General features: G+C 42.2%; 1 protein-coding gene and 1 long non-coding RNA gene across 3 annotated transcripts; one reads left to right on the top strand and one right to left on the bottom strand.

Annotated features, from left to right (window-relative positions):
- Positions 1-456: 456 nt before the first annotated feature.
- On the bottom strand, positions 457-2,727 carry LOC135314769 (uncharacterized). The gene is made up of 2 exons (XR_010374254.1): positions 2,348-2,727; positions 457-1,911 (listed from the first exon to the last, which is right to left on the bottom strand). It is a non-coding gene; the product is annotated as an uncharacterized LOC135314769 (long non-coding RNA).
- RERGL (RERG like) lies at positions 2,475-11,780 on the top strand. 2 transcript variants are annotated; one of them, XM_064459381.1, is made up of 5 exons: positions 2,475-2,692; positions 2,883-2,939; positions 4,562-4,635; positions 8,367-8,515; positions 9,626-11,780. In XM_064459381.1, the coding sequence occupies exons 1-5, from the start codon at positions 2,533-2,535 to the stop codon at positions 9,906-9,908; spliced, it is 723 nt and encodes a 240-aa protein (XP_064315451.1). In that variant the 5' UTR covers positions 2,475-2,532; the 3' UTR covers positions 9,909-11,780. The 2 variants fall into 2 exon arrangements, with proteins under 2 accessions (XP_064315451.1, XP_064315461.1); XM_064459391.1 differs by having other exon boundaries at positions 2,655-2,735.
- Positions 11,781-12,505: the final 725 nt, after the last annotated feature.

Raw genomic sequence — 12,505 nt, 5'->3', positions numbered from 1 at the left:
GTAAATGTTTTTCTGATGCTAATTTTCTCCACAAGCAGTTTTGCCTCCCAGAGGTCTGGCATCAAGCCATAGAAGTCCTAATCTACAGAACTGGGAATGAAATGCAAAGTGACCTCACCTGACCAGTGATCTGCAGACTTGTGAAAACTTTTAGCTTAAACAGTTCAAAATCAATCCTCCATCATGTTCACTGCAGAAGTCATTTATCTGGTTAATAATGTATTTCCAATATACCTGTTGGAAGCCTACTATTTTCATAGCAGAGCTTTACAGATGTAGAGAAAGTTTACTCACTTCTGACTTGAGCAGCGCATAGTTGATTCATTTTTGACCACCAGACCTGAAACTAACACATAAGCTTCTGCTCACTACAGAAGTGAACTGTTTTCTATGCACATCTACCCTAGTACAGAAATTTACATCTATGGGTAATGAAATCAAAATTATTCCAGTACAGAGGGATGGTCAGCACAGATTTATTACTGGAAGGAATTGAAACAGACGAATGTACAAGTTGCAGGTAAGGACATTCACACGGAAAGAAAGTAAACAACTGAGGCAATTTCAAGAGGCATCTTACTGCATCTGCCACACTGTTCAACCACAGCCACGTGCTTTTATATAAAAGGCCAAATCTAGGCAAATAGTTAATAATGTACATTCACTTTGCAACATTTCTTCTAACAGATGATACCTTCCTTCAAGCTTAATGTTATTCAAAGCGTTTCAATAAGCTGATCAATGAAAGTGTTTGTTGCAATTTGAAATGTTGAAAAAGGCATTGTTTAGATGGGTGAGCAATTTTTGCAGTTGAGTTTTGTGTGGGTGTTCATGTAAAAGAAATTTGAGATTTGCCCTCCCTTTGTGAAGGAATTAAAAAATATCCCTGTATATATAGTTGTAAAACGCAAATGCAGCAGTAATAGAAAATTGATAGAAAAGTTTAGGAATAAGATTAGAGTGGATATTCAGGAATTCCTTCCATTATAAGTTTACTCGATTCCATTTAGTTCTGGGAAGAGATAGAGAAACACAGTCTTTCAGAAAAGAAATGTCCACGTTGTTTAATCTTCAGTTAAAACTTAGTTTCTCTAATACTTTAAGGAATGTGCATACGGAATATACACAACTGTCTCAGTCTTCTTAAGAAACTTCTTTGTATTACTAAAAGAAATAAAAGTCCCACGCAAGTATATTCCTTAACATGGGCAACATCCTAATTTGGCTATCACATCTGCTGTTTAGGGGAGAGAAGTGTTTATGTAGTTAAGTCCCAGTAATGGGAACAGGAGAGCTGGTTTCTGTTTCTAACTTTGCCAAGAGTATGAAGAGTTTGGACAATTTACATCCCAAGTACAACATTCAGCACTGCAGCATTTAATTTTGAACAAGCTGCCAGCCATTAGCAACTTGAAAGTCTGGGACTTTGGAACCAAATTGTGTCGGCATATTTATTCTTCTTTTCCTCCACTAACCACTTCATTCAGCTGTAATATACGTTCAAATATCTTGTCTGCCTCTTTTTTTTTGAGCTCATGTAAATCTGTTGTATCTGTAATACCCACTAGTAAGCATAGTGAAGCAGTGCTTTATTGAAGCATTTATACAACCACAACAGTTCCATCAGAAGAGAGTAAAAATATCAGAATATATAAATACATTCAAGTTATATAAACCAAATACAATAAATACAAACAGAGTAAGTATACAAGTGTAACCTGGATGCTAGAGCAGTCTCCTGTTCACCAGTGGATTAGCTAAATGCACCCGAGTATTTGATGCGCTTTCAGAGTTAAACTATTAGAGTGCACTTGAGGAGCCTCACAACGAAATCGGATGTGCAGCAGTCGCAGGGTGCCTCTTCTGCAGGTTTATCTCCTTGTGCCTCACCTTCCACATCGGTCCTATTTCCTGCTTCAGAGAAGTGTTGTAAGACTCAGGTAAGCACTGTTCACCACATAACTTTAAATTAAAATTCATTAAAAACATTCCCACGCATAAAAAGGAGCGCCCACCTAACTTTTTGCAAGACCAGAGGTTTAGTTTGAAACCTGGGGCAGAGAACACCAGAGAAGCACAAAACACGAATTTTTTAGCAAGTTACCTCAGAAATATTTACAATAAAAACAAAAAAGAATCACTTTATTTTCTTCACTTTCACATTCCTGTTACAAAAGGAAATAAACAAACTTACAGCAAAAATAAACAATCACACACACCCACACCCGCCGCCCCCCCCCACCCCCCCCCGCTGGAGAATGTCTTTTCCTTCTCCCCTTCCCCTTTGTTTTTTTCCCTTCTTTTCCCTTTTTTCCCTTCTTTTCCCTTTTTCCCCCTAGTTTCTAACCGCTTTGCGAACGGCGGGGCGCGGCGCTGGGGGCGAGAGGAGGCGGCGGCGGCGAGGGGCCGCCCGCCGGGGAGTAGAGGCCAGGCCGGGCCGGGAAGCGGGAAGGCCGCCTGGGGAAAGTTTGCGCCGTGTGGGACGAGGTGTGGGGACGGAGGGGACGAGGAGGGGGACTCCTGTCATAGAAGATGAAACCTACCGGCCCCGCCGGCGGGGCGGGGACAGCCGCCGCGGGGAGCAGGGAGGAGGCGGGCTGCTGGGCGGTGTCGCCGGAGGGGCCGCGCCCGGCCCCGGCGGCTATAAAGAAATGGAGACGGCGGGGCGCGGCCTGGCGGCGGTATGACCGAGGTAAAGCTGGCCGTGCTGGGCGGCAGCGGAGCTGGCAAGTCGGGTAAGGTGGGGGGGTGGCGGCGGCGGCGGCCGGCCTCGGTGACCCCCAACCCGACTTTACTTCAGGTTTTGGGGTGGGGGGGACACGGACGGACGCAGGGCGGCCTGCGGGACCCCGCTAAACCTGGCGTCTGCTTGCCTCCCGCAGCGCTGGCGGTGCGGTTCCTGACCAGGCGGTTCATCGGAGAGTACGCGTCCAACGCCGGTGAGCGCCGCGCCGCGGGGCGGGCAAGGGGGCGGCGGGAACGGGCCCGGACCCCCCCCCGCCGCGGGGTTGGGGTGGGGGGCACACGCCGCGTGGGGACCCCCACTCGGGGCTGCGCGGCGCGGCTTCCCCGGGGGACACAGGGTGGGACGCTTCAAACGCTTGTTGGAACAAGAAATCGGGTAGAAACTCAATTTCGCAGAACTTTTCGGCAAGGTTTGAGTTTTCGCTCGCTTATCGTAGAGAGTTCCTGATGAAGCATAAGCTCTGAAGGCGGGAAAAGGCAATCCAGGTATCTGCGGAGAGATCGCTTAAACCTCCAGTCGCGCAGCCGGGCGCGGGGGCTGGCGAAGTGCTCGTCGCAAAGCAGCTGTGAAGGGACTTAAGAAGAAAAGATAACCGGGCCGCGTCTGCGGAGCGCGGGTAGATTATAGTAAGCTCAATCAGGCAGGAGATAAAATAGACTGAACAAATAAAAAAAACCAAACCAAACCCCAACACTTGTTCTGTTGAATATCTCCTCCTCAGCCTTCGAGGAGAGGTGGAATAGATTCTTTATCAGGTGCTACCGATTAATCAAAGCATAATGCAAAGCCCCCTGCTTTTGCAGGAGTGCACTGGTTTGATGTCTTTGTGGAAAGCCTCACCGTGCTGAGGATAGAATTTCTCATTCATGCCAGAACAGATATGCTGATCCTTAAGACACTTCTAAGATCTTGAAAGATGGCAAAGCAAGACTTGAACTTTCACATCCTGGGTAGAAGCACTATTTAACTGATATGCAAACGCCTTTGGAAGTGTGCCACTCCAGCTGATGGGGCATGAGAAGTCTCAGAATTTAATAAGGAGAGGAGATTACTATCTATCTCACTTTCCCTGCTTTTTCCAAAAGCCTCTTACAAAAATCAAAGTAGTGTTCAATAACCCATAAAAAACTGTACTAAGCTGAATTGCATTGAATGTATCCAGATGAACTTATTCTGCAAGTAGAGTTATAGTTGTACATAAATGTTCTACCGATGTTGTTACAATACAAACACAGACTGAAAAGACAGTTTGTGTCACAGATAACTTACATGTGACTGCTTGGACTTGGATAAACTATATAGTACTTTCTGCGCTCCATGTGTGTTCTAAGCCACCTTACTACTAAAAACAGCTTTCCTTGTTCTGACCCTTTGATACTGCAAGTATCAGAAAAGGTATGTCAAACTCCCAAAATGTTTTCATTTTTAAACAAATGTTTGGAATATAAATTTAGCTCTATTTCTAAACAGGAGGAAGGAGGAGAAAAGTGGGAATAAGAGTGATAAAATATGAGATCGTCCTAGAACACTTTTAGTGGAGTCAAAGTAATAATTAAAAGTTTAATTATGGGAACCACCAAGGGCCTGCAGATTTGATACCCTGGGATGCTTGACACTGGTAGTTCATCATCAGATGAACTCTTAAGACAAGCATGAAGAATGCCTAAGGTGAACACGGGGCTGAACTGAAGATGCTCAGTTCCAGAGACTACAGCACTTATTTATGCCCTCATTACACTTTTGCTACCTTTTCTTTTGATGACTGTCTCCAGTCACTTTAATGCAGGTTTTCATTGAACACCATTTATCTTTTAGAATGTATCTACACTAAACACTTATGCCTGGATGGGAGACAGATACACTTGGAAATTTATGACCCTTGCTCACAGGTAAGAATTTTAGGGGGCAAAGAAATGCTATTCCCCATTCTACCTGTGTAATGGTAGAGTCAGTGGGTTACAGCCTTTCTGTCTCTTAGAATCTGTGCTTGCTGGTTTTTTTTTGAAAAGACTGACACTTCATAGTTGCTGTGGCTCAGAACTTCCGAGTAGTTTCCCATTTCATGGAAGAATGCCTTCATTGCTTAAATTTTCTGCAAAAGCTTTTGCATTTTTTGAATATTAGTAACAGAAATAACTTTTCCCACTTCTGTATTATATAGGTAAATATAGATATAAGCTATAGGATTATATGCAGTTTTCTCAAATGCCTGAAATAGATGAAATTTAGTTTATAAAGCAAGCAGTTTATTAAATGTCTGCAGAAATGGCCAAAGTAGATAGGCCTGGAAGCAAGACTTGGATTCACAGAACAGATCCAAGCCATAATGCAGACTTGTATGTGTTGACAGCTGAACTTTGATCACAATAAACCACTTTGTAATAAGGCTTTTTATATTAATTTCTTTCCCTTTAATACAGGAATAGAGAAACTTTGGTACTGTTTAACACATGCAGACCTAAGTAGGTCTGACTAATAGCATTAGCTCACAAGGTTCCTTTTTGGGCAGTGATTATGCCTCTTACCAACTAGGATAGTGAATGCTAAAGCCAAAGAGCTGAAAGTCTGACTCAGGCTTAAATTCAAGGGCTTCAAAACTTAAGCCGGTGAGCACATAAAATGAATGACCAAACAAATCAGCCCTCCTAGAGACAAGCAACAGCGTTGTTTGTTCCAGGGAAATGGGAATCCTGAAATAGCCACTGTGCCATGTTACACTATGGAGTCCTCTCTTGCCATACAATCTGTTAGAAGCTACTGATCTTTGGATCTGTTTCTACATACCTCTTTCCTAAGCCCACCTACAGCTTCCACTTACTGTCATATTAAATCCTGTGGCACATGAACAAATCTTTATTAAGATACTTGAAACACAGGGAGTAGCAGCTATCTAAGGTAAAGCAGATTAGACAGCATTTATGGGTAGAGACTTTGGTTGCTACAGTTTGGGCTCCATTTTGCTTTTAAGGACACCAGAGAGAGCTGTGTTAAGGGCAACTCCTCTTGGCAGCCTTCATGGAGCATTTTTGTCCCAGTTCTTCCTTAGAACAAGGCCTTAACTTGAGCTGCTTGCTGCCTTCTGCTGCTCTCTTCCTGAGTTCTCTTTAGTGCCTGCAGAGAGTAGTGGTGGTATTGCTTTTTGTGTGATAGAGCTGGGGATTCCAGAAAGGTGTAGATGGAGAATGGAGGCCCTGTATCCCATGGGAGCTGGGGAAGAAAAGCGGGTTCTGAGAGGAGGCAAAACTAGGGAAGGAAGAGTCCCCATTTTTGTTTCTGCTTCCTGAAATCTTGCTGCTCTCAGACTTCCGTCTAGTAGCTGGATCCCTGTTCTGCAAAGGTCACTGTCTCTTCATCATGGGTTCATAAGGTGATAATCCTGTTTAATGTCCCATTTATGATGGGGGCACCCATCTAGTTGACCTAGGGAAGCCAGCAGATGTGTGGTTTTTGGATTTTAGCAAAGCTTTTAATACTGTCTCTCACAGCATCCTTCTGGTCAAAATGTCCAGCACACAGCTAGACAAGTCCATAATACATTGTGTGAAAAGTTGGCTGATGGGTCAGGCTCAAAGAGTTATAGTGAATGGGGTTATATCAGGCTGGTGGCTGGCCACCACCTGGGGTTCCCCAGGGCTCAATTTTAGGGCCAGTGCTTGTTAATGATTTTATAAACGATCTGGATGCAGGAATCGAATGTATGTTAAATAAGTTTGCCAATTATACCAAACTAGGAGTTGCTGTGAATTCCCTTGAGCAAGTGCTGGATTCCCCACCTGGGATGGTGTAATCCTGATTATAAGAACAAATCGGAGGTGAAAGGCTGGTGAGCAGCTCTACAGAGAGAGATCTGGGGGTTTGGGTTGATGGCAAGTTGAGTATGAGTCAACAGTGTGCTGTGGCAACCAAAAGGGCTAACAGTGTCCTGGGGTGTATCAAACACAGCCTAGCTAGCCAGTTTAGGGCAGTGGTTGTTCTACTCTACACTGCACTGCTGTGGCCCTACCTTGAGTACTGTATGGGGTTTTGGGTGCCTCAATATAAGAAGGATGTCAAACTATCAGAGTGTGTCCAGAGGAAGGGGACCAAGATGGTGAAAGGCCTTGAGGGCAAGAGTTATTTATGAGGAGTGGCTGAGGTCACTTGGCTTGTTCAGCTTGGAGAAGGCTGAGTGACCTCATTGCAGTCTACAACTTCCTCAAGGCAGGGCAGCAGAAAGAGAGGTGCTGATCTCTTCGGTGACCAGCGATAGGACAGGAGGAAATTTAATGATGCTACATCAGGGGAAGTTCAGCCTGGAGGTTAGGAAAAGGCTCTTCACTGAGAGGGTGGCTGGTCACTGGAACAGGCTCCCCAGGGAAGTGGTCACGGCACCAAGCCTGTCAGAGTTCAAGGAGCATCTGGATGATGCTTTTAGTCATATGATTTAGTTTTAGGTAGTTCTGTGAGGAGCAAGGATTTGGATTCAATGATCCTTATGGGTCCCTTCCAACTTGAGATATTCTATGATCCATCTGGGGAACAGCTGTGACACGCACAAGTTGCCTTTCCTGCCCTTAAACCTGCTGCACGGTCACCACAATATTAAAACCCATTGTAAAAGATACTGAAGTATTCAAATAGTTCTGGAAACCTGTTTCATCTTTGCTTTCTCATGCATCGCCTTTCACTGCCAGCATTCAGTTACCATCCCTCATGGGAAGTTACAGACTTCTGGTACAGCTGGTTATGATGCTGAGCTTATCAAGGCAACCAGGGAGGGATGATGGTAGAGGCGATACATTGCAAGGAGCAAAATAGAAAACTAGTGAGGGAACAACTTAAACAGTCCTCAAATTATTACCCAAGAGGTTTTCCTATCTTATCTTGGATGTTTTACCTATCTTGTGTCACATGGTCTTGCTAGCTGCTGCCAAATCATCTGCAGGGATAAGCTAATTTAACGTAGTTTTGAAGTTACATTCTTTAGCTTATTGGGACAGTTTGCAGCAGTTGCTTTCTAGAAATCAATGTGACACTTTCTTGGGGTGAAGGGACTCAAGGACTGGTACAGCCCCATTATCACTTGTGAGACTTTTGCCACCAGCTTTATTAAAGTCAACTGCAGCTTGAAAGGAGATTCTCTCTGCCCGCCCACCCCAGCCCTGCAGAAATTTATCCTATGGGTATATACTTTTCAGACTTGAACAATGCAAAGGAACGTAAGAAATTAGCGGGAACAAAATTTTTAACAAATTAAGGTCACTGCAGTCAGAATATTAGGAACAAGCAAAACAGCTATAACCAGAAACAGCACAAATACTGGTTGTTCTTGTACGTTTCATTCTCCTGTAACTCTGCAGAATAGTCAGCATAAGCCATGGCTGTACAGGTTTGCAATTTTACTGCTTAAAGTGTAAGTGTTTCATAATGAATTTGTTGATGATCCAAAGTGCCATCTGTAGTGATGGTTATTTATTAGTCTTCTGGAGCAGGACTCACCTGAATTCAATGCCAGCACCTAGAGCTATTAATATCTTCTGCAAGAAAAGATACAACATTCTCATATTCACAGTGACAAAGAAAATGCTCTGAAGTGACAACAGTAACATTATTTTTGCATGTGAATTTGAACTTCTTTCAGCCACAGCGGGGGAAGCTCTCCCTCACAGACGAGCTCCACTGGGCTGATGGATTTATCATTGTATATGACATCAGTGACAGAGCATCATTTGCATTTGCAAAAGCATTGCTGTACAGGATCCGAGAGTCACACATAGGAGCTTGTAAAAAGTAAGTGGCATTATTTTTGTTTCCCTCAGCAAACATACAAAAAAATCTGAGAACATTTCTTTGAGCTTAGGAATCCTCATAGCAATTAAAATCCAGCAGCATCCTAGTGACACAACAAAATACCAACAATACGGTACCTGAAGGTGGACTGTGTTGCAAATTGCAATCTATTTCGCTTTATCAAAAGTCAAATACATCATGATTTATGTTTCTATTCCTTATAGCACTATTTAAATAATTGCCATAAATCTGTCTGCTGTGATTTACATGGGTAAAAAGCTAACATAGTCTATGCTTTTACTCCCTCACTCTATTACCAATGGAAGTGCACCAATGTGGGGGCTGAAGAAAGCATTTCCCACAATAAATTAATCTAACACCATGAATGTCTCCTAAACTGCCTTAGTGGTGACTCCAACATTATCTGTGCACATGGGTGACCATATGGTAAAAAACCAAACTACTTACTTTCAAAAAGAACGACCAAAATTGCAAGTCTGAGTACATATGGTGGTGCGTATTCCTGCATTAGTCAGCTGAGGTGCTTTCTAAATAAATGAGTGAAATCCTTTCCTTGTATCAGAAGTGGGGTAAAATAAAAAAAAAAAAACTGTCTTGTTTTACTGCTGACCTTTCTTAATTAAGGTTTCTCTGGTAGGAGTAACTTTAGAAAAAGCTTAGAATTAGGATTCCTTGTTTTCTTCTGAATTATGCCACTGGCACTAATGCATCTCTTGGCTCTATTCTTTTATCTACAAATGGAGATAATGATGAGCCTGCTTCCTCATGAAGTCCAGGCGCTGACAATATACTCAGCAGCATAGAGTATGAAAACTGCAGTGGATGAAAAATACGTTAATTCACTGAGTAGGGGAATCAAATGAAAACTTAAAGAATAGCTTGCCTGGAAAATCCTTTGGCGTTTGACTATGGCAAATGGAAAACTATAACTCTACCTGGCAAGGTTAGTGTGTTGGTTTGTTCTTTTGGGTGTTTTGCAATGCCTGTTATCCTGAACATACATACTTCTCATACACACTGTATGTAGCACATCATAGAGCACAGTATTTTAATATATCTTTTCTCTAATTGGAACCTTTTTAATTGCAGAATGGTCGAGTCGTCAGTATTTTTGGTTGGTAATAAACAGGATTTATGCCACATGAGGGAAGTTGGCTGGGATGAAGGACAGAAGCTGGCAATGGATAACAAGTGCCAGTTCTGCGAACTGTCTGCAGCAGAACATTATCAGGAAGTTGTGGCAATGTTCATGAAAGTCCTGAGAAATATCACCTCAAATTTCAAATTGAAGGAAAAGAGACGACCAAGTGGATCAAAGTCAATGGCCAAGTTAATCAACAATGTGTTTGGAAAGAGAAGGAAATCTGTGTAAAAGAGGGTTAGTCCTGAAGTAGGAATAAGCTGAAATAATGAAGCACAGGCAGCTCTTGGGATTCAGTCAACTTCCTCCAAAGGTCAATGTCTGGAGGAGTAAGACAGTAGAAACCAAAGGCAGGAGACAGTATGGTCAAGTGGACAGGGTCTAGCCCTAGAAGACCTGACCTTCTATTTCCAGTTCTACTACAGATTTACTGTGTTAGGGCTATGTCACTTAAACTCTAAGATGCTCCTCTCACCCTTTATCTCATAAGTTCTTCAGAGGAGAGTTTTAGTCTTTATTTATTCAACACCAACATGGTCTTGGATAGAGCTTCAAGGTGCAACTGAAGTATAAACAGTTAATTCCAATAAACTCAGCCATGCTGATCAAATTCTGAAGTAAGATTTCTGAGAAGTAGTTTTTATTTGTGCAAGAACACTTGCACTGAAAAAAGCGAAATACTGCTGCTTTATGTGATAATGTAGTTGTATTTAACTCAAGGAAGGATGGTTCAGATCCTCATGTGCCTCAGGTGCCTAACACATGCTGAAATTCATATGAATTTAATGCTTAGGCACCAGACCTGCAAAAGGTACTTACTTGCAAAGCTGCCTTGCAGAGGCACCAGAAGTAGGGAAGCAGATAAACAAAGCGCTATTGTCTCCTGTTTTGGTATCTTTTTTTTTTTATTTTGAGTGGTGAAAGAAAGTAGAGAAGGTTGAGGAGAGTGGGAACGGAAATGTTAGTGAAAAGTCAGTCAGTGAGCATTGGACTCGTTTGGCAAGGTCATTGTTTAGTGAAATAATTTTATGGATCAGGCCAGTGTGAGGTCAGCATAACACCTTGGGCTGATCCCTTTCACAGAGCAGTATTTTGTGGACTGTAACAAAGTTTCCTTACCTGTAAGGTGGATGTGCCTGTCCAGTTCTAGATGGGAGTGGAAGCTTGAAAAGCATATGGACTGGTAAAGAGTACAAGTTCTTTAGGCTGTCTGCCTGGATTTAAAGGTCAGCCTGCCCGTAAGACCTGTGCTCCTAACTTGCATAGAGTGTTTTTCCGAAGGACCAATGTCTTTACAACTAGTCATCACTATAGTATTGAAATGTCACTTGAGAGAGCACTAAGCAATATGTTAGCTACACTTTTCAAATGTGGATGTTAAACATCAGATGGGTCTAAATACCTTGTCAACTGACATTCAGAGCTCTTACTGTAGACTTAACTAAATAAGGGCTTAGCCCAGCATGTTTGGAAGTGCTGTGCCCTTACAGAAATTCTGAAGAGGAAAAGGAGTGACCTGAAGATGAATTACTGCCTCCTATGCATTCCAGAGGACGGCTGGGATTCAGTCTGTACGCTGCTGTGTTGAATCCTGCCTCTGCTCTGAAATTTTACCTGCATGGAAACTAGTGGATTGCTTTATCATTCACAGCAGAATACTGATTTTTCAAATGTCCACCCCCATAAGACAACATTAAAAAGCTATATAATCTTAACATTACTGCTGTAAAATAAAACTAAAGCACATCTTAATAAGTGTTGACCAAAGATTGTTTCCTTTTTTTAAGTCTTTTAAGACTACAGATATTGGAATATAGTTCTCGGTGTTGACAGGCACAGTGTTGATTTATTTCTATGCAGATGCTGCTCTTCCATATCAGGAGTAGTGTATATAACTGTATTGTCAATATCTATGAGGCTGAATTTGAATACTACTCATGTACACCCTACAGCTTTCCAGCACACATGGAATTCCAGAACTACCAATAGACTGTTGATCTGTCAGGTAGCTGTATCTTGCCAGCTCTAGCATTGCCAGATTTGAGAACTCTTACCTGTATTTACTGCTATTTTAGTTAATAAACTGGATACAAGATGGATGTATTAATGCTTTTTTCTTCACTGTGGTTAAAGCTACGGACTAGTTTTTACTACAGGAAAAATGAAGCACCATGCAGATCTGGAATTCAAATTAGGAAAAGTAAATCTGGGAATCAAACACTTGCACAAAAGAGAGCCTGTGGCTGTTTCCTGTACACAGTGAAGAAGCTTTCATGTACCTTTATACGGTGAACAGCAGAGACCTTTTTAAAAAAATTCTTTATCCTTTAAAAAGGACAGTCCTGGAGAAGATTGAGTTTTGTTTGGCTCATATTAATGGGATTGTGGACTTCTAGGTAGGTGGAAGCTGCAGTATACCCCTGGTTTCCTTCCCTTTTTGTCCACTTGGGGTAAGTTGGAACACAGAGTGGCTGTCTTCTGGCCTGTGTGCTAGGTTGCACTTGTCTGAAACCAGCTGAACAGCTTCAGGAAGCATTTAGACTTAAGCATACTAAAGCACCAGGTATAGACATAATTTGATGTTCTTAGGATCAGGATTTCACTTGTCTTTCATTGCTGGTAAGTGCAGATGAACAAGAGTGCAGGATTTGGGAAGGAATTAAGTTTTAAAGCAGTAAAGCAGATATACATTCTCCCTAAGTGTATTTTATTAGTAATTATTTTTTTAAAAAGTGAAGACCTTTTAAAGAAAAATAATATACTTAAAAGACTGATATATATATATATGTTGCAAAGTGTTTTTTGAGTTTTAACAGTGAAGGTAATAG

The sequence above is a fragment of the Phalacrocorax carbo genome, chromosome 1, assembly GCF_963921805.1.
Source record: "Phalacrocorax carbo chromosome 1, bPhaCar2.1, whole genome shotgun sequence".
NCBI classification, from domain to species: domain Eukaryota; kingdom Metazoa; phylum Chordata; class Aves; order Suliformes; family Phalacrocoracidae; genus Phalacrocorax; species Phalacrocorax carbo.
This window is presented reverse-complemented; position numbering and strand designations above follow the sequence as displayed.